Source organism: Pipistrellus hanaki (assembly GCF_964339955.1).
Source record: "Pipistrellus hanaki genome assembly, chromosome: 2".
Classification (NCBI taxonomy): domain Eukaryota; kingdom Metazoa; phylum Chordata; class Mammalia; order Chiroptera; family Vespertilionidae; genus Pipistrellus; species Pipistrellus hanaki.
Genome location: NC_140504.1, coordinates 93511845 through 93537895, shown reverse-complemented (window position 1 = coordinate 93537895; position 26051 = coordinate 93511845). Strand labels below are relative to the sequence as shown.

The 26051-nt window shown below is 40.3% G+C and overlaps 2 protein-coding genes across 13 annotated transcripts in view; one reads left to right on the top strand and one right to left on the bottom strand.

Annotated features, from left to right (window-relative positions):
* Positions 1-26051, top strand: part of MED12L (mediator complex subunit 12L) — a 355232-nt gene that overhangs the window by 133578 nt on the left and 195603 nt on the right. The window lies entirely within an intron of this gene.
* On the bottom strand, positions 1161-25371 carry P2RY14 (purinergic receptor P2Y14). 3 transcript variants are annotated; one of them, XM_084875990.1, is made up of 3 exons: positions 25248-25371; positions 7063-7161; positions 1161-4384 (listed from the first exon to the last, which is right to left on the bottom strand). In XM_084875990.1, the coding sequence occupies exon 3, from the start codon at positions 4359-4361 to the stop codon at positions 3345-3347; it is 1017 nt and encodes a 338-aa protein (XP_084732116.1). In that variant the 5' UTR covers positions 4362-4384; positions 7063-7161; positions 25248-25371; the 3' UTR covers positions 1161-3344. The 3 variants fall into 3 exon arrangements, with proteins under 3 accessions (XP_084732116.1, XP_084732118.1, XP_084732117.1); XM_084875992.1 differs by lacking the exon at positions 25248-25371 and adding an exon at positions 24663-24918; XM_084875991.1 differs by lacking the exon at positions 25248-25371 and adding an exon at positions 8118-8241.

Here is a 26051-nt window from a genome sequence, read left to right as displayed (position 1 = left end):
AGCTGAGTGTCCACAGTTGTGGCAGCGGCCTTAGTAGAGGCTGATGAAGGACCTTGGTCGCTGGACCAGGGCTGGGTTGGTAACACTTCTCTGGCCATCTTGTGCAGGGTTAGTTTCAACTCAGAGAAAGCTGTGATCTTTGCTTTTGTGGTGGCCGATGGAAGAAGCACTCTGGACTTTGCATGTTGACAGCAAGCCCTCTGGAGAATTTCTCAGGAATTTAGGACTTTCTCATATTGGGTCCCGTTCCCTCTCAGCATGTGGCCAGTGGACTTGGACATACTGGTTATCAGTTACGGCCTCACCCTGATGTCAGGGACAGGGTGGGCTCCAGGACTGTATATGGCCGAGAACAGGAAAAGGTGAATTTTCCAAAGGAAAATAATTTGCTTTGACTGCTGAGAAAAAAGAGTGTGGAAGTTGAGGAGATAACCAACAAGTGGGCATTGCTGCTGATGACATTTTTTAAAAGACAGTTGCAAGGTGAGGGCATCTTTGTGGGTGGGTTTCATGTGTAACCTTTTTATATGTCTGTGATTTCTTTGTTTCTTGATTCTTGTCTCAAATGTTTCTTTTATAAAAAAAGCTTTTGAGTGTTTTTGTATAGGTGGTTGAATCAATTATACATCAACATAGATCCTTAGTTTAGTTCAAGAAAACTTGAGGATTCTTATTAAAGGGGCGTTTTTGTCTCAGTCAAGAACCACTCTGAGTCCCTTTCTATTAGATTTCTGCATGTAAAATGTTGCAGAGTAGCTGTCAGTATATCATTCTATCCACACACATGTTTTCTTTTCACTGCTGTCTTGGAATTCAAATTATATGGCTTGAAAACACATGACCCAATTGGCTGAAACTAAGTGCCTGCTGGCCTTTTGGTGAGGCTCAAGCTCTTAGCACATTATCATCTCTTTTTCTTTTTCTTAATTATGTTTTTTTTTGATTTTTCTTTTAGAGAGAGAGGAAAAGAGAGGGAAAATAGAGATAGAAACTTAAATGAGGGTGACACAGAGATTGGTTGCCTCCTGCATACAACCCAGTGGGGATCGAGTCCTCAACCCAGGCATCTGACAACCTCTCTGGGTATGGGTCGACCTTCAACCACTGACTGGCCAGGCTCGCCATCATATTCGGTATTCCCTATTTTCCATTTTCTTACAACCAAACTTACATTGCCTTCCTGCCACCACAGTACCTGGGTGTAAACACTGCACAGGCGGCCTGACACTTAATTACCTGCACGATAGCCTTCTCTACAGAAGGGCCTGGAGTGTGCATTCCCTGCCGCCTGCCTGCACTGGTGCTGGTGACTGCTGCAGAGTCGGAGTGAACCATTGTTGCTAGTGCTCTACAGCTTCCTTCTGTTGTAGCCCTAGACCTGAAAGTTCTAAGATGTAGTAACTGTTCCCTACCCATGCTTCACAGAATCCTTATCTGCATTGCATGTTGTTTTTGGGAAATCTTGCCTTTTACACCAATGATCTATTTTGGCACGGTGGTACAAAGGCATTCTCCTTGTGTTACCCATCTTCTTTTTGTGACTTTCATTTTTGCCCATGCCCAATGGGGCATTTCAAACACTGGCCTTTAGTAATTGGTCCTGACCCATGTGAAGGATGAAAAACAAACTCAGTCAATTTCTTTTGCAAATATATTTAGCCAAACTAGTAAAGCCAGCTTAGTTTTAGCTAGCATGCTTATAGTAGATTGGCAATTGTGTTTTTTTGACCCAGAGTTGGGAGCAGGGAGCTTTTACTAGGATAAAAAGTGGGCACAGGATATAAAATCCTTCACATCTCTTCTTCAATTTAAGGTGTGCTTTCTGAGTTTTGCCTAAAATCTGATGGAGCATATGCAATACTTTATTAACATGCATAATTGAGCACTTTAAACAAACTACCCCATGTCTTGACTATGAGGATATCTGTTAATATTTTTTTCATGTCTTGATTATTTTTAAAAAAATGAGACTATTTAAAATAGTTTTTCTTTATTAGTACATATACAGTAAAGAATGTAATATATATAAACATGACTTACAAAAAATGTTTGAAAAGAACATTAGAAAGATGTGCTGAATGTCTTGCAGCTGGTTAATAGCAAAGAAAGATTGTTTTCATAAGTCATAAGCCAGCAATCGTAGTCCATATCTGCACATATTCATTGTTTTTCAGAAAATGGGATGAGTAAATTTTTGTTTTATGTATAACTTGTCAGTCATTATTATTCGTTTTAGTTTTTTTTTTTTTTTTTTATCAAGTCCAGTTGCTTTCTAAGAAAACTGCTCCCTCTCCCCAAGGAAGAATGTATGTGGCCAGTCTGAGAGAGAGAGAGAGAGAGAGAGAGAGAGAGAGAGAGAGAGAGAATCTTTCTTCAAGGCACCCTGTTTTTTGTCCCTGCCATGAACAGGAGAAGTAGTGGCAGCACCTGCCCATATCTAGCTTCCCTTGGTTGAGCCCACTTTTTTATTTTTAATACAATATAATATTATATATATTGGTTTCATAGAGGAAGGAAGAGGGAGAGGGAGAAAGACAGAAACATCAATGATGAAAGAGAATCATTGACTGGCTGCCTCCTGCTCAGCCCCTACTGGGGATGGAGCCCATAACCTGGGCATGTGCCCTTCACCAGAATTGAATCTGAGACCCTTTAGTCCTCAAGCCAACACTCTGTCCACTGAGCCAAACCAGCCAGGACTCAAGCCCACTTTTAAAAGTACTCTAATACTAGAACTCCAGGCTCATGAAGTGGCTTAACCCATCTCTACTGAGGACATTATTAAAAAGGTATTTATATCATCCTCAAAATACTAACAGAAAAAAATTATGTTTTTTATTGCAAAGTACACAATTTACATATACTTTCCTTTGAAATGCCATGAGATAGATCAGTGGGTGTCTCCTTTTTCTCCTTCAAATCAGACAACTTGGCTCCCTCACTGCAACAGGCCTCTAGCTATTGCCTGCCTTTAAGTTGGTCTTGATGTTCCTGCTGAAAAACTGCCCCTAACTTACTAACTTAATTATTGTACTTGAAGAGGAAGCACACCCCTGATAATTGTCTTGATTGCTGCTTATTTTCTTATTTGCTGCTTAAAATTCTGTATTAACTGACCAGATTAGGGTTCTATTTTGATATGATTGAAAAATGTATAGTATATTCTTTTTTTCTTTGATGTCGCACAAAAGCATGGAAACTTGTATTTTAATCATTGTATTAAAATGGAGAGTAATGCTTAGTGATGATGCTTATTATCATGGCCATTCCCCCATTTGCTCCTCTCATTGTGTAACTGAAAGTTACAAACATGCACACAGGGACCTCATTTGAAAGGCGGGAAATCACAGCGTATCTGTGCTTTCATGCATCATATTTCTCCTCCTGGTTTGGGAAGTTTCTGGGTCATGCTGAGCTTTTAGTGGGATGTGCAATTTCTTACATAAGATTTCTCTAAATGGCTGGCATAGAAAGAAATAAATAATAGGGTCTAAGCACACATTTGCTGCTGACAGTATCAGAGTGAATTCTTTCACATAGTACAAGATTTCTTTGGACTGACAGCTGAAAGAGGCTTCTGTTTGGCTCTGTGTGTAGGAGATTCTGGCAATGTGGTAAGGCACAAAGCAGACAAAGAATACTAGCATGATGCTGAATATATTGCGGCTGGATTTCCTCTTGACGGAAATGGAGTTCTTTCGGGACTTCATGTGGGACTGGAAGATTTTCCTCGTGATGGCAGTGTAGAAAATGATTAGCAGAAGGAACACAATCCAGAAGATGCCCACAAAGATGTAGCTTGATGCCTTGTGCCACTTGAGTCCCAGTTCATTTTTAAGCTTCATGCATTTTACCTGTGTGCCATCCTTAGCACTCTGGTTGGTCAGAATGATGTTGGGGATAGCGAGCAGGAGCATCAGCAGCCACACCGTCACTGCCAGGAGCTTGCTGTAAGTCACCGACTGGGTGAAAGAAGTCAGGAGAGGCTTCACGATTTTGTAGTATCTGTCGAAGCTGATGAGCCCAAAGAACACAATGCCGGCATACATGTTGACGTAGAAGAGCACGGCCGACACCCGGCACACGAACACGCCCAGCTGCCAGGGACCCAGACCCGAGTCACTGAGGATCTTGAAGGGGAAGGTCAAGCTCATCAGGAAGTCGGCAACCACAATGTTCTTGAGATAGATGATGAAGCTCTTGGAGTTGGGCACGTAGCAGAAGACCCAGCCTGACACGCCATTGAGCAGCACGCCTGCGATGAAGACCAGCAGGTAAAGCACAGGGATGATTTGCTGTGTTATGACGGGATTTTGGGAGCAGGACTCTGCCGGAGGCCGAGAGGTGGTGGAATTCAACATTTTGTAATTTCCGAAGGAGAGGCCTGGAAAATGAAGTGAAATATTCAGGGCACTTAGGGCTTTCCAAGTTAATTGCCAGATAAGAAAGCAAAAGGCAGTGAATTTAATCAAACCCACCACATTCTTGAAATCAAGTTGTTTTTGTTTGTTTGTTTGTTCGTTTTTAATATATTAGACACCCTCCCCTTCTTCCTCCCTGCCTCCCCCCCCTTTTTTATTTTTTATTTTTGAAAAGGCAAACACAGGTGGCAGGAAAGAAAAATTGGTATAGTAGGACAGCCTGAGAACCCTAAGCATTTCCCTAAATGACAATGATTCCCTATAAAACTCCAAAATTCTAGGACATACTCATTTAAATATAGTCTCAAAAGGTAATAAAATGGAAAGCAGAGAACTATTCTGTTTCTGCTTCACTTAATTCAAAGCTTTGTTAATTCACTAGGTATAAGAGCTGTTGATACAGACCTTATTCTTTAGACAGTGTGCCCTGCACATATTGTGGACACAGCACAGTGTCTGCCAAGCATACACACCCACTGTAGCTGGTGTACCTGATATGGGGCTCTGGGCACCTTTCAAAAGTGAGCTTTTTTCTGTCCCCCTCTCCCCCCCATTGAAAAAGTGATTTGCATTTAAAAAAAATATTTTATTGATTTTTTTTTACAGAGAGGAAGGGAGAGGGATAGAGAGTTAAAAACATCAATGAGAGAGAATCATCAATCAGCTGCCTCTTGCAAGCCCCCTACTGGGGATGTGCCCGCAACGAAGGTACCTTTTAGTCCACAGGCCAACGCTGTATCCACTGAGCCAAACCGGTTTCGGCAATTTGCATTTTTTAAAATATATTGGAATACAATAATAAGCAAGTACCTTACACTTTCTAAGAAATGCTTCCAAAGTACATTTCCAATCTGCCACTGGCCACATGCAGAACACTGGAACTGTGGTCAGTCCAGATTGAGATGTACAGCAAGTACAGAATGCATGCTGAATTTTACAGACTTTGCACAGAAAAAAAGTAAAATATCTTAATATTTTTAATATTGACCACATTTGAAATAATATTTTAGAAATATTTTGTTACAATGTATTAGTATTATAATCTTAATTTTACTTTTTATTAATATGGCTTCTAGAAAAGTTAAAATTCCATATGTGGCTTGCATCATATTTTTATTGGATACCACTGTTGTAGGTATTATCCAGAACCTTCTGTGTTAGGGACGCCTGCATGTTTTTGCTTATGTCAGCCATACTGCTTCAGGGCACAGGGAGGATTAGAACTGCCTTCAAAGACTATTTAATGTATCAAAGAAAATATTTACTGCCCATCTCATATGTAGAACAACATCCTGTCCTCAGGAAGAAATTCTAGCTCTTTAATGCTGAGCTCCCTTCTTGGTCTGATGGCCTCCTCTCCTCCTCCAGTGAATCCCTGCTGTCTGGAACCTTCCCACTCCTCCATGAATTCTCTCATTTTGGACCTTTGCACAAACTTTCATTTGTGTGGGAACTCCTTTGATACCTTCTTGGTGGGTAACTTCCCTTCATCCTTGAGGCCTCAGCTTAAGTATCAGTTTCTTCAGGAGGCTTTCCACCCAAGCCTTGGAGGGTGCCTGGGTGTGGGGCTCCATTTGTGTGCTCAGAGTTCTGTGCCTCTCTCCTGTCACAACACAGCTCTTGGCCTTTGTTCTTTGGTTCTTCTCTTTGTGTAAGCTTCTTTAGAGGAGAGAGGCCATGTCATGTTTTACCATTGTATTCCTACCATTATATTGAAAATGTTAAGTAGTTAAAATGCTTGTGAAATAAATGAATATATAGTAGCCTATCTAATAAAGAGGGAATATGCTAATTGACCCTCACACCATTACAAAAGATGGGGGCACCCACAGCCAATAAGGAAGGGACATATTGATTTCCCTTTCTCAAAGATGGTGGTGCCCACAGCCAATAAGGAGGGAATATGCTAATTGACTGCCATACCCGTAAAGATGGCAGCACCCACAAGATGGTGGTGTCCAGTCCCCTCAGTCCCCCAGCCCCCCAGGGCTGGCGTGAGGTGCAGGCAAGCCTCGGATAGTTTCTACCCAGCCACCCAGGGCCAGCTCGAGGTGCAGGCAAGCCTTTGATGGCAGTTGTGCCAGCTGCCCAGGGCTGCCTGTGGCTCAGGTAACCATGCTCCCATTTGACTTACTTTTTCTAAACTCCTTGCTCCAGCCCATCTACACTAATAAAAGAGAAAAATGCTAATTGACTGTACCTTCACAGTGCTCACCCCAGAAATATATTCATCTGAATAAAAACATGCTAAGCCTGGCTGGCGTGGCTCAGTGGTTGAGCATCGACCTATGAACCAGGAGGTCATGGTTCGATTCTCAGCCATGGCACATGCCCAGTTGCAGTTTGATCCCAGTGTAGGGTGTACAGGAGGCAGCCAATCAATGATTCTTTCTCATCATTGATGTTTCTATCTCCCCCTTCCTTTCTGAAGTCAATAAATATATATTGAAAAAAACCACACATGCTGAGGTTATAACTCATCTTCTGAGTAATTACAGTGACCAGTTTTTCTCTTCTATCAAGGCCATTTCCCACCACTCTGATTGTGTGCCTTAATTCTACTTTCTCTGAAGAAGGGCAAGATGATATTTTGATAAAGTTATTAAACCTTGTGATAATACTAGAAAGTTTTTTCAATTACCTTAAAAAATTTTTTTGTATGAAGTTTCTTTTCAATGAAGTAATTTTCAGTGAATGCTTGTCATCTTGAAGTGGCCAAAGTATTTCTTTACAGATGATCCTATGTTGTAGAAGAAAAATGAATTAAGTTAAATGAACATCAGAGTGTTTTTATTGGAGAAGTATGTATGGTAGCAGTGTAAATACTTTTAAAATTCATCTTGTAAAATCGTGCAATATTTTAACATGTTCATTTGTTGTTTTTCTATACTGGTCTTGGCTGTCAATATTAGTGATTGTTGATTTGGTGTGAACTCCTGTGGAAAACTTACAAACTCTTGAGATTGTTGGACATAAAGTATTTTTAATAATTAGTTTATTTTCTCTCCCCTCTCCCTCATGGAAGCAGATGCTCAAATCAGCTCAGTGAATTACTAAAGTTAACAATTGACCATTTTAGCCAGGAAATCATAGACAGGATTTTTTTTTTAAACCTTCACACTATTGACATCTTGGCCAGGTAGTTATTTGTTGTGGATCACTGGCCTTATCCTCCACATTGTAAGGTGTTTAGCAGCATCCCTGGGTTTTATCTCTTACATCAAACATGTCAAACTCATGGCCCACAGGCCACATGCCTCATTTAAACAGAAGGCACATGGCCTGCTGGCCACAAGTTTGACATGCTTGTCCCAGATAAAATTTGTAATAAGATGTCTCCAAATGTTGCCAAGTGTCCTGAGGGGCCCACACTGTCACTGGTTGATGACCGCCAGTCTGAGGAGAGGGATGTGAACAGACATAACATCAGAAAGCACATTGTCTGGCAGGGAAAGGATAAGTTTGGTCGAGGTTGTCACCTTCTTAACCAGTTCTTCTCAAACCCCACTGTGCACACACCTTACTTGGGGATCTCCTGGAAATGAACACTCAGATCCCATAGGTCTATAGTTGGGTGTGATGTTGGCCCAACGACCACATGTTTTGTGTGTGTTTTTCAGACCCTGTACACAGGGGACATTTAATAAATATTTGGTGAGTTCAGTAAAAAAAAAAAAAAAAAACACAAAAAAAAACCTTGTTTTTCTTTTCTGTAGTTAAGACTCCAGATAGGAATCAGTTACAATGTAGGCAGCCCTGAAATCTAGGATCTTCCTTAGTCTGTTCATTCAGATTTCATCATCAGTAACTCATTTGCATGGTCTCCTGGAAATGTAATTATGCATTTTATAGACATCTACTTGAGAATAACTGATAAAGAAAATTTAATTTCCTATAAAATTCCTGAAAGGTCATGAAGTTCTTTTTAGGAAAAAAAAGGGATGATGTTCCTTGTGGAGCAACATTACATGCGTTCCTCAGTGGTGCTGAGCATGGTCTGGTCAGGATGAGGTGTTCTAGCCTCATGGCAGCGCTTAGTCCTGGGGAGGAAGGGGGAGAAGGTTGGTGTAGTTTGGTTGGGCTTTTGCTATATTTCTGGTATTTCATCTCTTAAATTTGGAAACCATCATGGCTAAATATATTATTATCATCAGTTAACACTGGGTGTTTTGGTACATTGGTTTTACAAACATTAGTTTCTGCACTTTTATTTTTTATATTTGAAATATTTCATAATTAGAAAGAAATGTATGTGGAGTATGAATTGCTTTTTAGTCATCCTTTACTCAGTGCCCACCTCTGATGAGCATCTATCTTCCCATCTTTTGTTCCATTCTTAAGAAGTGACAGTCTGGTGTCTTCTCCTACCTCTTGCCATTCCAAGTCCAAGCATCAAAAGCTTTAACTGATGGCCCCGATCTTTTTGTATTTGTCTCCAGATGACTCTTATAATGCTAGAAAATAGTAGAGGTGTGTGTAATCATTGTGTATATTGCTGAATGAACTAAAGCCATTTTCTTATCACTGCTGGTTTTATCTCCCTTGTTCTAATTGTACTCTCTTTACTTCCCTTTTTGGTGCCAGTATATGATGGTTTCCAGAACAGTTAGAATGATTAGAATGAAGGGATTTCTGTATGAACTGCATTGTCAGTCTGACATATTTAATATCTTGTTATTAAATGTCATATATATATATATATATATATATATATATATATATATATATATATATAATTGTCTAAAGCGGTGGGTAAGCCCCCACCACTCCAGTGTCTGTGTCCATTGGTTATGGTAATATGAATGCTTACAAGTCCTTTGGCTGCTCTCTAACCCCTCCTCCCCTACCATTTGTCTCTGGATCTATTATTGTTCATCAAATTATGTTGATCATTATATCCTACATATGAGTGACATCATGTGATAAATATCTTACATTTTATCTTTAAAAATCTTTTACACTATTCAATTGTTTTAATTCTAAGCATGTCATCATGTTCCTGGCCTTTCTTATTCCAAGGTCATTGGATATTTTAGAATTTCTTATGTCTTGATTCTTGGTCTTGCCTCTCTCCCCAGTGTCCTTGTGGGTTGATAAATAATGTTCTTTGCCTCTAGGTCCATGACTTCTGTTAAGAGGAAGTCATTACAAGCATGCCAGTTTATTTCATGGAAGTCACTATATTTTTCTCTGTAACTGACCATTCCTCTGGCTTCTTATAAAGCTGTTTCCACTTGCTCCTTACTAACTTCTCACAGTGGCTGTCTGGCTCCTTCTGCTCTCCTCATGGCTTCTGGTCTCCACTACCTCTTGCTCAGCCGGGGAAACTCACTCTTTCCTTCACTTGAAAGAATAAACCTATTATTCCTTCATTTCCCTGAATATTGAATGTTTGACACTCACAGTTTCCATAGGCTTCCAGGGACGTCACTTATAATTTATCCTTCATTCCCCAGTTATTTTTCCTGACCTCTCTGTAGCACTTGATGGTATTGATTTCCCCTTGTTGAACTCTTGTGTTCTTAAGATGCATTGTAACCTTTGGCTTTTGCATGTTCACAATTTTCTTCCGTGGCCAAGACCTTCTGTTCATTTGCTTATCAGAACATGTTTGCCAGGCACTGTGGAAATCCATTGGCCAAGCGACCTCTCAGGAAGGTCACAGTCTAGGAGGAGGCTGAATAAAGTGGCACTCTGGCTGCAGCAGGGGCTGTCATGGGAGGTGGCAGCACAGAAGCAGAAGGGGCACAGCAATAGCACCAGCCAGCTTCAGAAATGGTGAGAGCACGTGACAATGAGTGCGGACAGTGTGCTCCCTCCATTTAGTCAGGCAAAGTGGGAAAAAGGGGAAAGTTTTGGGCAGAGAGAACCACTAGGTACATTCACCAAGACACTTGAGGTGATGGCATAGCAGGGGGACATGGACTGCCCAAACTTTGGGGTAATATAGTAGAGTCTTGCCAGTGAGTTTTTATTTCCTCTATCATGCAAATGAGCACACTGATGCTTAGAATGCCAAGTAACTTACCCAAAGCAAATTGGGCAGTTAAAACATGACTAGAAAAGCTTCAAACTCAGGTCTGTTCAGATCTAGGCCAGAGGGGTTGTGTGGGCAGCATATTTTGTGCTTGTTGATGAGTCTGAGCTTGTACACAGGCCCTTCAGCAGTCTTCTGCAGTCTTGCCTTTAGGAGTCACTTAGACCCTATTTTTTTAAAGAGAAGATGCAAGTGTGTGCAGGAGTTTCTGAGTGTGTGGGAGTTTGTGAATGTGTATGACCTGCTTTTGATCAGGGTTCTCAGTGGCTACAGGTGTGGATTCCTTCCCTCTCTCCAGTTAGTCTCCAGGTGCCACATCGTGGAGAACCTCCCTTTTATTTGCCATTTTCTGAAAGTAGAAATGTGATTCTGACTTGATTTTGACTCAGCTTTCTATGTCCTGCACTGATGTTCAAGTAAAGGCATGGAGTCGACTGTTCATAGCGGAGTTGAGAACAAATGACATTAACCTGTAGGGGTGGAGCCTGCAGCTGGGACCCAGAGCTGCTGCAGGGATTTGGGTGCATGTACACTGGTTCACTGGGCCCTGGAGTGGGGCTGTCTCTGTTTGCTGCTGCTGCTCACTTTCGTGAATTAATTCTCAATCAGATCTGACTTGATTTTCCTGACTCCTAGCCACCATGGCCCATTAATTTCCCCTTCAGTTAGAGTCTAGGTCGGTGACAAACATGCTTGAATTTAACTTAAAATTGGATGAATGATATTGTCAAATACTTTGAGAAACTGTGCTAGTTCTTATATTAGAAGTGTCTCCATGTGTTTGTTAAACTGAATTGCAGCACCTAGGAGATTCCTCTTTACCAAAGCATAAGATTGACTCTATTTTGACTGCCAGATCCTTCCTGGGCCCTCCTATTCAGACTCTAAAACTCACAAAGGTCAAAAGCCTGAGTTGTTTCTACAATTAGAGCCATTTTTTTGATTATGGGTGATAATGGGCCGAATAATGGTTAATGGCTAAAAGCTGATAATGCCCAAACTGAGTCTTAACTTTTAATTCCAACCCCTTCCCTAAAACACTTTTAGTAGAATTCGAAGCAAGGCATAAGACCAGCACATTTAAGAACTTGGATCCGTCTCATTTCTTGTGATTGTACAGGTGCATCATGGGAGCTGCCGGAAGAGGGCAAGGTGTGGCGCAGGTACCAAATTTTTAGGGCCATGAAAATGGCCCCCCATCACCAGCCTCCGTACCATCTGGAGTGTTAGGATTGTTTTGTGTACAATTTTTGGTATAGCCCAGGGTTTCACAACCTTGGCATTGTTGACATTTTTTTGTTCAGTTCTTTGTGAGCAAACTGTCCTGTGCATTGGTTAGCTGCACCCCGGCTTTGCCCATTAGGTGGCAGCAGAACCCTATGATCTGAATCAAAGAACTTTCCAGACAATTCGAAATGTTCGCAAGTTGAGATCTATTGGAACTTAATGGTAGGTGGATTTGATATCATTTTGATATAGGAAGAGAACTTAGTCAGCTCTTTTGTTGGTGCTAAAACTTAACTGGATATTGAGTAACTTATCAACAGTGAGTAATTCATATGCTTGGGCTTTGCAATGTGAAGTAAGCTTTCTTGACTGCTGATTGGAGTAATGGGCAGACAGTGCACGATAATGTTGCTTGCAGTGAACCTTGGATAGACTGTGGCTCAGTTTCTTACTACCTGTGATACCAGGATGGTTACTGTGTCTGTGCTTCAGTTTTACTTCTCTAAAATGAGGGGGTAGTGCTTGCTATGTCACAGGGCTCTGCTCCTGTAAGAATCACATCCCTGGTGCCTGTCAGTGTATACTCAGAGTAACACTGGGGGTTGAGTGAGTGGCTCAGATAGCAGCAGAATGATCAGATGTTTCTGGGACTCTCAGTCTACCAGACTTCCCTGGGGCCAATAATAACTCTATTATAAAAACCCATTGGCCATGATGGTGTGATGGCATCACAACAAAAGATTGGTCACCAGGAGGCTGTGTGTGCAAGGAGGCACACGTGCAGATGGGTGGGGACCTGACCCTGGGTCCCATGTCCCACCCAGCATGGTGGGGGTCAGTCTGGGTCCTGCCAGCACGGTGGGTCTGGGTCTCATTTGATATAGTGGGCTAGGCCTCTAGTCTACACTAATAAAAAAGAAACATGCATATTGACAATCACTCCGCTATGCCCACCAGCCAATTAGGACGGAATATGCAAATTAGAAGGACAAAGATGGCAGCCGCCCAGTTGCTCCAGGCATGGAGTAGCCAGGTGGTGCAGGACGCCTGCTATGAGAGGGAGTGCCAGGGTAGCGGGTGGGGGTGCGAAGTTATCTACAGAAGTAGCACTCCAGCTGCATTGAAGATGAAGACTCCTGCTGGAGTGAAGACCTGGGGCCTGGGTACCGGAGGAAAACCTGTGCTGGAAGCCAAGGGAAGAAAGGCCCATTGCCTGAATCTCTATGTGCAGAAGGCCTCTAGTAAATAATATAAATATCTAGGACTTTGAGGTGGGAGTGGCAATATAGCAGAGAAGTGATTTCTACATACTTTAAACCTACATTATTTTGTTCACAGTCCCCTAGTTGTCCACATTGATTTGAAGCTTATGTTCTTTTGCACTGTGATTCAGGGCTGCAGAGCCCGAGCCTCTTCCCGCCTTTAAACCTCCTTGGGGTGTCTGACTCACATGAGGGAGGTGAGGGGGCTGTGCTTCTTATGGTCCCTCTGTTCTGGGTCCTCTCAGCTGTCGGGAGTACGTGTGAAGTCCAGAGGACTTTATGCTCATATTCATCAATTCCATACAAGCCTGTGCCTTTGGTGAGAGGGGTGTAGATCTATGAAAATTTCAACTTCAGAGCTTTGGGAACTGATTCCTTGGTCTGGAATTAGATTGAGCCCTTGAATTGCTGACTTTTTCCAGCCCGTTCTTTCTCAGCACTTGTTTGGAATACGTGGTTCTATTCCCTGGGGCCAAGCAAGGAAATGAGTCTCTGACCTCTTTTTGCCTCGCTGGGATGGTGTTTGCATTTCCCATTTGAGCATGCAGTACTCAGCTCTCCAGATCTTGGGGCTCAGAGCATTAATGCATGTCCATTTGCTGTGGGGGTGGGAAAGATTTTCATTTCTGAGAAACCAACAGCTTTAACTACTTAGCTAAATATCAACCACCTGTATGTTTGTAGATTCAGGCTTATGTAGCCAAAGGAAAGTAATATAAGTATGTAGGACTTGAGGTGAGAATGGGAATATAGCAGATAAGTGATTCCCACACACTTTAAACCTAAATTATTTTGTATTTTCTACCTGTTGGAGGACTCAGTAACCTTTTATTTTAATAAAGTATAGTGATTATACAATAACTTATAAATTGTGCAGTTCTTTAAATGAATTTTTATTTTGTTAGATACAGTATGTGACAACAAAGCAAGTGTATTCGTTTTAAAATGAGTAGGACTTAAATTCAAAAGATGTGCTTCTGTGCAGCCTAAAAGTGGTGCTCGGATTGCATGTGAAATGAAGGAGCTGTGCTTTTTATGAATCCGGAGCCCACAGGTTGGGTTGAATGTACATTTCTTTTTCTTTTTCTTTTTTTTTTCTTCTTAGATAATTCCATTTGACATGGTCACTTGCAGATTCTTTTCAATAAATACAGTCGACCCTTTGTATCTGTAGGTATCACATGCCTGGATTCAATCAGCCACCATGTACAAGAGTAATTTCACATTCACAACGTGGTTTTCCAGCCACGGATTGATTGAAACACAGTTTTTGATCTGTAGTTGGCTGACCTGCAGAGTAAGGGACCAGCTATAGCTGTTAGGGAGCCAGGAGTCATTTAGCTACTACTTATGACTGGGGGCTGGCACTCCTAATGCCCACGTTGTTCAGCTGTGTTTCGCTTTTTCAAAGGATTTCAATGTCAGTCAGGCAGCACCTTGTAATAACTCTTACAAGGGAGCTGTTAGATGCCATTTCATTATTGCTTCAGGTGCAATATCTGTCTGTCAGTGTCTGAGAGTAACCAGCACTCCTGTCCGCTGGCTCAGGCACTGCAGTGCTGTGCTCACCGCTGCCTCTGACCAGGACCAGTTTTGTTTCACTCCATCCTTTTTTTTTTTTTTTTTTTAAATATAGCCTACACCAGCTTTCTTCTCATCTTTTTCCTTTCATTATTACTTTTCTTTTTTTGTATTTTCAGTGTCTCTCTCTGTCCAGTGGCTATTTGTCTTTCAGGTGTAACCTGCATAGTCCTTAATAAAACATTAGAAACCTGTAGTCTACAAGTCATGGCATGTCAGCATCTATAAATTTCTCAAACCATTTCCATCCTTAAAAGAATAAAAGTAAGAACCCTCTGTAGGTGGAGAAGTGATCCCCAGTCTCATTTTGCTCATTCTGTTTCTAAGTATCACTTCCCACTAAAAGGAACCAGGGTTTCCATGGAGAAATAACTAATCTGAAGTCAGGCTGAGGGAAATATAAGGTGAGGTGAGATACTTTGTGAGCAAGGAAGTGCTGCAAACCAATGGGGCAATATAAAAAAAGGACTTTTGGCACTTCTAACCTGACAATTTGGATATCCACAAGAGTTACAGTAGTAGACGGAAATGCTTTGAAAAACAAATCAAATTCACAAAGTTGATAGTGATACTAAAAACATGCGTTTAAAAACAGGAGGGTGAAGAAGCGGAGGGGAGGACGTTCTTTACAGAATGCCAGCTGGGAAGCACAGGAAGATGACAGAATTACAGTCACCTTTATTTTTTTCTTTTCTTTTTTTGTTGAGAGAGAGAGAGAGAGAGAGAGAGAGAGAGAGAGAGAGGAGAGTCAACATGGTCTGCAACTTATTTTCAAAATGGTTCAGTAAAAGAAAGTATATGTACTTGTGTAGACATGTATTTCTTTGCTGATATGTTTCAGTATTATGCATACATATGTGTACATACTAGTATATGTGTGTGATGTGTATATGTATTAGTTTTGAGGGAGGGTTCCAAATGCATAGCTTTCACTCAGACTTCTGTGCTGCCCTTCTTTTCTTAGTCACCTCTGATGTCCTTAAGTAGGTATTTCCTATTCTATTTTTGGCCATTACTCTTTTTTTTCTATTTTTCTAAATAACGTCTGTATGTGTAGAACATTGTTCAAACCATCGTGTATAAAACTCCTTTCATCTGTCAAGTATTCCCTTGATACCTGTTATCAGGCAGCCTTCTTGCAGCTTAGAGGCTCGGGCTTCTGGCTTCCAACAGCCTCATCTCCTCCCTCCCCACCTTGCACCCCCATTTGTGAGTTTGGGTCACTCACAGTCGGGATTGGAAGAGCCAGGTTGCTTCACCTCCACAGGGAAGGGCCCCCCCTCAGCCAGGTTAGTAGTGTCTCACCTTGAGCTGCCCTGTGTCCTCTTCCTTTCTTTACATTTCATGAACTGCTATCCATGGGAACTTGGCCTTGTGCTGGGCACAGGCAATGCTAATTGCTATCTAAAATCCTCTTTAGAAAAAAAATATTTTATTGACTTTTGCCGAAACCGGTTTGGCTCAATGGATAGAGCGTCGGCCTGGGGACTGAAAGGTCCTGGGTTCGATTCCGGTCAAGGGCATGTACCTTGGTTGCGGGCACATCTCCAGTAGGGGGTGTGCAAGAGACAGCTGATCGATGACTCTCTCTCATCGATGTTTCTAACTCTCTATCTCTCTCCCTTCCTCTCTGTACAAAATCAATAAAATATATTAAAAAAAATATTTTATTGACTTTTTACAGAGAGGAAGAGAGAAGGATAGAGAGTTAGAAACATCAATGAGAGAGAATCATCCATCAGCCGCCCCCTGCAAACCCCTTACTGGGAATGCACCTGCAACCAAGGTACATGCCCCTAATCGGAATCGAACCTGGGGCCCTTCAGTCCACAGGCCGAAGCTCTATCCACCGAGCCAAACCTGTTTTGGCTAAAATCCTCTTTCTAATGGAAAATTTGATACTTTGAAAATAATTTATGTAACATAAGCTGAAGCACAACAACAACAAAAATGCAGTACCGCTTTGGTCGGTGTGGCTCAGTTGCTTGGAGCATCATCCTGTACACCAAAAGGTCGTGGGTTCAATTCCCAGCCAGGGCTCATGCTCAGGTTGTGGGTTCTCTCTCTCTCTCTCAATTAAAAAAAAAGAACTCAGCACTGATTTGAGAGCTAGAGCACTTCCCCACTCTCCTTCCATTTGTCCGTCTTCCTTTTAAAACAAATGATTTTAATTCATATGCATATAAAGTCCATTGTCAACTCTTGTATGTAGGCTGCCAGGAGTAGTCTTTATTCCCTGCTTGGCATTATGTTTCTAAAGTTTATTACTTTGTAAAAAGAATTGGAAATATTTGGAAGAGGTGAACATTCACTCATCCTATAGCTGAGCATTTTGATCTACGTATATGCCTTAGAAAACTCTTACATACATATCAATACTCACATACAAAGATGCTCATAGAAACACTGTAGTAGCAAAAATGTGGAAATAACTCAAATTACTATTGACAGGAAAATGGGTATAAAAAAAACCAAAAACCCATTGTTTTGTGAAATTTTATTTAGCAGTGAAAATGAATGAACTACATAGCCATGCACTTTTAAATCCTTGTGTAGTCTTATACCCATTTTATAGTTAGGGAAACTGAAGTCTAAAGAGTTTGAATACATTGTCCATTCAGTCACAACTATATGTATAGAACTTGAGTGCAGGTTAGTTAGTGCCTTTGAGCCTTGATTATGAGAGAATTTTGTTTCTGGTTGAAAAGACTTGTACTTATTGGCTGTCTCGTCTGCTGGAGAGAGGAGCGTTGTGTTTTTACCTAACACAGCCAAAGGTTCACAGAAGGAGTGAGTTAAAGTTCTGAGGAATGACCTGCCATTTCCTTATTTTACATATAAGGGAAGATGAAGGGTGCTTCCTGGCTTGTGCAAGTTTCTGAGTAGTGGTTCCTATAATTGGAACCCAGCTCCTCCCAGCCCTCCATGACTGACCTGTAAGCTCTTCCTTTGGTTCCAACCTCTCTGAAGTGGGGGCAGGGGAGGCTGACAGAATATCAGTGACATGGAGTGTCACTGATCCTGCTCCCCAGCTCTTCATCCAGGGGGACAGCGGAGTCCCCTCCTCAGCTGGGTGACTCTCATCTATAATATGGAACTGTCCAGCCTTTTAAAATCTCTTGAATATTATTGATGTGATTAAATTGAGGAACAAGTAAGGTGTGTTTGTGTGTATGGGTACTGGATGTGGAGCAGGCCAAGTAGCAGATATTTGTGTCCTTGGCAAGTAGCCCACTATTCGTTGTAATTGTGCATTGCTATGCTTAGCCATTTTGTTCCAGTGAAACAAAAAATGAAAATAAGAGCAAAAGTTTGCCTGCCTCGCTATCCCCTTGAGTTTTTCCCTGTCTGCCATTAGTGCAGGTACTTTCTCTGTTCCAATACATCACAGAAGGCTGCTGGTGAGGGCTGCTGACAAGGCTCTGCACATGGCCAGCTAGCTGAGCTTTCACCAGCACTGCACAGGAATAGCAGGAATACCCACATGAACTCGCTGTCACACTGTCACCATGGTGGTGTTGAAGCCAAACCTATGAAGATCTAAAACATACTCATGGGAGGAGAGGGACTTGGAGCCCTGGATGTCTGTGGTGTCTGTCTCTAGCATGAAGGGTGGCTGCCTCATGTTGGTTTCTGTTGAAATGTCACCTTCCCAGGGAGGCCTTCCCTGTTCACAACATCTGACAGCCAACCCCCTACCCAGCCCTTTCCAACCTCTCACCACATTTTATTTTCTTCATACATAGCTTCATTCATTATTTAAAAGAGTATTTATTTTTAAACTTATTTCTTCCAATTCCACCCCTCCCCATTTTTATGCCTGCATATGATAGAGGTTCAGTAGCTATTTATTGAACTGGCGAATGAACCTCTCTGTACAACTTTGGTCAAGTTAAGGGTTTGATTTACTTAATGTCAGATGCTGAGTCTGGTCAGGAAACCTACAGCTTTACAATTTCTCTTTGTGCTATATGTTAAAATGTTTAGATACCTTTTTAAATCTTTGGTGCATAAAATTGGATTAACCTTAATCTGACATGAGACATTTTTATCATACAAAATTCATTCAAGGTTGACTTTTACAGTTTTTATTATTTTTAATCATATTAATTCTATAACCAAAATAAAAACCAAGGCTTTGACAATAATAAGCTACATGCCATTGCTCTGGTCACCATGTACCCTGAATTGCATTTTCTTCATTCTCTTGCTCTCATTTTATACTATTCTAACATCCAAGTGTATTGTATGTATATGTGTGTGCATGAATTGTGAATTTTAAAACTGTATATAATCTTTTAGTGGTTGAGTATACCATACTACATATCTTCCATTTGTTGAGTGTTCCTCTAATTTCTTTGTTTAGTGACTGTAACATTCCATTGTCTGACTGTGTCACACATTCAGGTTCCTATGTTTGGGATACTTCCAGGTTACAAGCATGCCCTTGTAAACCTTGCAGAGGTGTATATTTCTTATTGTCTATCCATGAACATCTGAGTTTCTTGTGGAGAAACCTAGGGGTTAAGATGCTGAGTCATAGGGTATATGAATGTTAAACTAAAGGAAATAATGCCACATTATTTTCCAAAATGATTGCACCAATTTATACTCTTGTCAATGTGTTACAATCCTGTGGACGCAAATCTTCTTTGGTATTTCCTATTCTAAGATTTTTTTCAATTGTTACTTGGAAATGTTATTATAATGTGGTCTTGATTTACATTTCTGTGATCACCGACTATATGGAGATCTCTTCATATGATAGTTGGTTATTTTGCTCATTTTTCTGACAGGTTGTTTGTAGTATATTGATTTACAGAGATTCTTTAAGAATTGTTGATATCTGCCTTGTTGCCTGTATGTGTTGTGAATAAAATCTCTCAGACTATAACTTGTCTTTTTCCTTTTTTGTTGTTATTGTTAATCCACACCCAAGGATATTTTTTCCATGATTTTTAAAGAGAGTAGAAGGGAGAGAGGAAGAGGGAGAGAAGCGGGGCAGGGGGTGGGGGAAGGTGGAGAGAGAAAGAGAGAAAATGATTGACGTGAGGCACATCAATTGGTTTCCTCCCGCATGTGAGAGAGACACATGGATTAGTTGCCTTCCCGCACACACCCCAATGGGCTGGAAATAGAACCTGCAACCCACATACATGCCCTTAACCTGTGACTCTTTGGTGTGTGGACCAACACAATAACCACTGAGCAACACCAGCCAGGGCTATCTTCATTTATTTTTTTTAAAATATATATTTTATTGATTTTTTTACAGAGAGGAAGAGACAGAGATAGAGAGTTAGAAACATCGATCAGCTGCCTCTTGCACACCCCTACTGGGGATGTGTCTGCAACCAAGGTACATACCCCTGACTGGAATCGAACCTGGGACCCTTCAGTCCGCAGGCTGATGCTCTATCCACTGAGCCAAACCGGTTTCGGCTATCTTCATTTTTAAAGGTGTATTTTGAGAAACAAGAGTTACTAATTTTAACTTAGTCAAATTATTATTTATTCAAATTACTGCTTTTTCATCAAAAGAAAAAAAAATTGTCTCAAAGTTTATAATGATGGCTCTCGCAATACAATCCATGGAACCATGAGGGTTCTTAACACCCTCTCAAGGTCGTCCATTATCTAAGAGTACTCACAAGTTATTTGCCTATTTTACTCACTTTGCTGACATTTGTACTAATGCTACAAGAAGCTATGGTCTGTAAGATGAATCTGCTGGTACTTCAGCATAAACCTAGGCCATTTCTTTAGTCATTGCACATCTTGTCACACAGTCTTCATAAACAAACAAACAAACAAAAGGCAAGTTCACTTTAGAATGTCCTCAATGATGCAAAATATGTTGTTAATTTTATTAAATCTTACCCCTTAGATATGTGTCTTTTAAATATTTTGTAACATGTACACCTGAAACCTGTATAATTTTATTAACCAACTAGAGGCCTGATGCATGAAATTTGTACACAGGGGTGGGAGGTGTTCCTCAGCCCAGCCTGCACCCTCTCTAATCTGGGACCCTTTGAGAGATGTCTGACCGCCTGTTTGGCCTGATCCCAGGCAGTTGGACATTCCTCTCACAATCCAGAACTACTGGCTCCCAACCACTACCTGCTCTGCTTGATTGCCCCTAATTGCTTCTGCCTGCCAGCCTGATCACCCCTAACCACTCCCATGCCAGTCTGATTGACGCCTAACTGCTCCCTGGCCAGCCTGATTGCCCCTAACTGCCCTCCCCTGCTGGCCTGGTCATCCCTAACTGACCTCCCCTGCAGACCTGCCTTCCCCCCTTCTAAATGCCCTCCCCTGTTGGCCTGGTCCCCACCAATTGCCCTCCCTTGTTGGCCTGGACTCCCCCAACTGCCCTCCTCTGCCAGCCATCTTGTGTCTACATGGGGGTAGCCATCTTTGACCAAATGGGGGTAGCCATCTTGTGTCTTGGAGTGATGGTCAGTTTGCATATTATCTTTTATTAGATAGGATGTCACCCCAACAAATTCAATTAAAAAAGAAAATACAAATAGCTGAAATCGGTTTGGCTCAATGGATAGAGCATCGGCTTGGGGACTGAAAGGTCCCGGGTTCGATTCCAGTCAAGGGCATGTACCTTGGTTGCAGGCATATTCTCCATAGGGGGTGTGCAAGAGGAAGCTGATTGATGACTCTCTCATTGATGTTTCTAACTCTCTAATCTCTCTCCCTTCCTCTCTGTACAAAATCAAAAAAATATATTAAAAAAAATAAAGAAAATGCAAATAAACAAATAAGTAAATAAATTTTTTTTGGTGTCAAAATAGGAATTGTTCATGAGCACCACTGCCACATGTGATGGTTGACTAGAGGCACAGCATCAAGTGCGTGTTTAGCTAAATTAGATGCTTTTTTTTTTTTTTTTTTTTTTGAGCCCTATTTTTACTTAAAAAAATGACATGCAAATAATACTAATTCAGCTTGGCTATTTGGAAGACATCTTCTCAAGAATGAATAAACCTAGCCTTCGCTCCAGGGAAAACAAATGGCAGTACTTTTTAACACTTAGATTGAGATCAGTGCCAATATTAATGCAATTTTTGATACTATATAATGCAAAATTCTTCCTATAATGAATGTGCACCTCTAAGTGACCAATAATTGATTATATGATGTTATAAAATCAAGCATGGGTGAATGAGTCATTCAAAGACAGAGTTAGACTAAGGGTTTTTAATGTAAGACAAACATTCATTGATGGGTTTAGATTCCATATGGAAACCAATCTTTAACAAACTACCACTGTTGAGTTTTGGTGTGGTAACAAAGAAGAAAACCGAAAAGGCTGTTAAATAAAACACTGTTTTCTTTTCCTATTATATATCTGTGTGAGATTTGATTTTCTTCATTACACTGTAACTAAAGCTATATTTTAAAATGGATTGAATGTAGAAGTAGATATGAGAATCTAAGGTCAGATGTTAAAGAGATATGCAAAAGTGTATAATAAAGCCACTTTTGTAATTAAAACTTTTTTTCAAAATATGGTGATTTTTCATAAAAATGTGCTATTTGTGTTAAAATTTGATGCTATCATTTAAGTGAATTCAAAATACATATTTATAAATTTTACAATTGTAATTTCTAATATAATAAGTATTGCTCATATAACTTACACAACAAAGGCTCTTTGGGCTCCTCAGTAGTAGAAAAGGGATTTTGAGACCAAAAGTTAGAAAATTCCTGATGAAAATATATTTTATTTTCCAATAAGAGTTTTTGGGGGAGTTAATTTGCTTATTTTTCTGTATATACCAAAATGGGACTTAAGACTTTTATGAAGAGAAATTACTTTTTTTTTTTTTAATGTGAAACTTCCAACTCAGATACCTTTCATTTAATTTTTTCTTGAGGTGTTTTTTTTTTTGTTTTGTTTTTGTTTAGTTTAGTTTAGTTTTGTTTTGTTTTGTTTTGTAAGGTTGTTTGATTTTCTATCTATTCACCAAACATGTGAATGAAGCAAATCACCTGAGTGTCGTTCTGGACCTCTTTCTGCAGGGAACCACCATGTATGGGGCTCACGAGCTGGACCCAGGCCTGTAGCCCCCTTCATGGCCAGGCCCACTGTCTGGCCTGCCAGTTTCCTGTGTTGGCAACTTATGTTAGGCACTCAGGGCCTGTGCTGATAGATACCACTTATGTACTCATGATGCCCGGTTTCCTATTGGAGTGATAGGAGAGTACATTAGAAGTATTCATTTCCCCTTATTTTGTGATTTCTTTTTGGCTCCATGAGTGCCAGATTCTAACACAAACTTTTTTTTTGTGTGTGTGTGGGGGGGATTTTACCATTGCTGGTACTACTTCTAACTATTATAATAAGTTTTAATGAGAATGGTGAAGGAATTCATTTTTAATTAAATATCTGTCATGTTCTTGGTACTCGTATAGCTCAATTGATATTTTTGTAGCTCTTTGTGGGTAATAGCTTTATCATGATGTTTTATAGATGATGAGACAGGAGAAGATCAAGCAGGCAAAAGAGCTAAAAAACAATAACAAAAAAGTAGCTCCCTGTCACAGTTCAGCTGTTTATCTGTCAAGTACCTGCTTTTCCACACGATTGCTTCTAAAAGTCTGAGTCCCAGAAACACTGAGTTTCTTATACATTATGATTATTGCCATTGTTGTGAAAACAGCTAGCTAAGGGATAGAGCAGTCTTGATACTCTTGCATCTTGTGTTTATATATAAATCAGTTTTTATTGGGCATATTCATCTCCTTAGGTCAGAGGAAACATGGGCATTACATTAGGAGCCTTTCAGATGACTTTCCCCCAAATACCATCCTTGTCCCTATTAGCTGTGTTGTCTTATTCAAGTCACTAAACCTCTCTGGACCCGCATTTCTTAATTTGTAAAGTAGAGCCAGTGATAGAAGGTCTTTCCTAATGAATTTGGCTGCTGGAAACCCCCAATTTTGATATGAGTATTTGAGCAAAGGCTTTAAAAGCAGGGGACTATGCCTATGGGAACAATTAGAAGTCCGCATCTCATGATCATGTAAAATTATGTAAATCATCATTACTGGTGTTCTGACCCCTTGACTTCTGGGGCTGCCTTTTGAAACTGACTCGTTTTTATTGTGTTGAGTCAAATGAAATTGCTGATAATTTGACTTTTTTATTAAAAAAATATGGCAGTTTTGTAGGGTTAATGCTAATACATTTAATAGTTATAAGTAAAATTACACATCAATGGTTAAAATATATTTCTACCAAAGAGCATATTGGGAAAAGTATGCCTAGATCTTTCCAAAACAAACTTTACTCTGGAGTTCTTCTCAGACTGTCATAATGACATATGGTAATCTCTCGCAGCCAGTGAAATGTGTTGAAGAATGTGATAAAGGGTCTTTCCCCAGAATTGATGGTACTGATGGGGAGATAGAAGTTGAAAATGCTAGTCAATTCATTTTAATTACAGAAAGCGGGAGATCTGTGTATATATTTGAATGTCTGTGCTAGTGTTTAGAGAGAGATTTTCTCCTGTGAATGCTTTCTTTAAGTGGGGAATGCTGGCAAGAAGCATTGTAGGTATAAAATGAGTTAGACTACTTAGGAGGTTGCAGTTTCTCCACTGAAAGTCATTTGTTAAAAAATCACAGCTTTTAAAAAATACTAAATTTAATTGTTTAAGAAATAATTTTGATGGCAGAGAGTGAGTGCTTGCAGTTGGTTAATTATCCTCTAGAAGTCTTGCTTCCATGGTAGTGTTCTTATAATTTCTCTGCAAATGGGGTTGTTTAATTTTTTTTTTTTTGTCTGAAAAATAAACTGAAGTGGATACTAGTCACAAGTTAAGTTTTTAAATAAGCTATTAGTCTAGATTTTATGGAATTTATTCAGTTTCTAGAAAAACGTACATAGAACAAGTTCTACAAACTATGATCTTTGTCCTTGCCCTTCACAAATTAAAGCTAAAAAGCTATCCATATTTGATTTCTAAATGTTTGTGAAATCACAGAGGAAGAAATCAAAAGTTAAGAGTCAAGAATGTGGAAATCAAAACCTAAGATAGTAACAGAAGCTAAAACAGCAACTATGAGGCATATTTAATTCCTGTTTCTTTTCCTTGAAAAGCAGTGACTCACCATTAGATCCACAGCAGTGGCCCGGGCATTTAGCGGTTCAGAGAAGACTTTAAATGCTTCCTTGCATGAAGCATTTCACCTTTGGTTTCAGTTTTTAGTGAGATTGTAGCCTTTTGTGCTCTTAAACCAAACATTCTGGTTTTCTTTCTTTCTTTCTTTTTTTTTTTTTCCTCTCTAGCATTTTAGTTTTTCATTGGACTCCCTTAGCCCTGAGGGTTACGTCATGCCCCAGCTGTAATGGTGCTCTATCACATCCCAAACTGATTTAACTCACTATCCCCACACACAGCATTGTCTTATATTTTACAAGCATTGAGTTTACAATTTTTTTAAAGTAGGAATTTCTACAGCCTAATGCATGAGCCATTGAAGAAAAGCCTGCTTCTTGAAATTAAAAAGAACATTTACAGTGGAAGTTAAGTTAGTCTTTTAACTTGGAAAAGTCTAATCTTACGTTAAATCTGTCACGTGTCATCCCATCTATTAAGAATTTGGGGGATATTAAAAATACAAAAATCCATTTTACATTGAAATCACAAATGGTCTTTAAATATACTCAACAATAGTTGGACTTTTCTTACTTACCAATTTTTCAAGTTCCTTAGGGTCTCTGGAGACAAGATTGGGTCAGCGACTGAGTGTGACATCTGATGTTGAGGGAAATATACTTTGCTTTCTGCCTGGGGCTGCTCATGTTGACTGGTGGAAATGCTGCATTAGCTCTCAAACCAAAACATTTAAAGTGCTCTGTGAAATGTTGACTTTCTGCCAAGGTTTGAATGTTAAGTATTACAGATGTCCAGTCCTTTTTGGAGCCCAACTGTATGATGTGCTTGTATAAATTGGATCTGATTTGTGCTTAGGGTTACAAATTACAAATTATCGAGATCTAAGCCAGCAGTAACCGGGATTAACCTGGGTACAGGGAGAGAGGAGAGGGCAACCCCCAAGTGAGAGCTGCAGCCTGCAGGAGGTTCCGTCTTTCCCATGCCTAGTTCTGACCTCTTCCTGTGAAGCTGTTGTAAGAATAGCTTCTATATTTATTGGGAAATTTTTTCAAGTTGAAATCACATGGCTTCAACTGACTCCTTAAAATTTGTTGGAAACCCAAAAATATTTGAGAGTAAAATAGACCAAAGAATTTCCCATTTCAGGACCAGGAAAAGAAGTGGAGAGGCTGTGCAAGTTGGTGTTCACCTGAGCATCTTTTTTGTTGTTGTTAATCCTCACCTGAGGATATTTTTCCATTGATTTTTAGAGAGAGTGGAAGGGAGGGAAGAGACAAAGAGAGAGAAACATTGAGGTGAGAGAGATACATGATTGGTAGCTTCTTGCTTGCTCCCGACTAGGGCTGGGGATAAAGCCTGCAACTGAAGAACATTGTGCTTG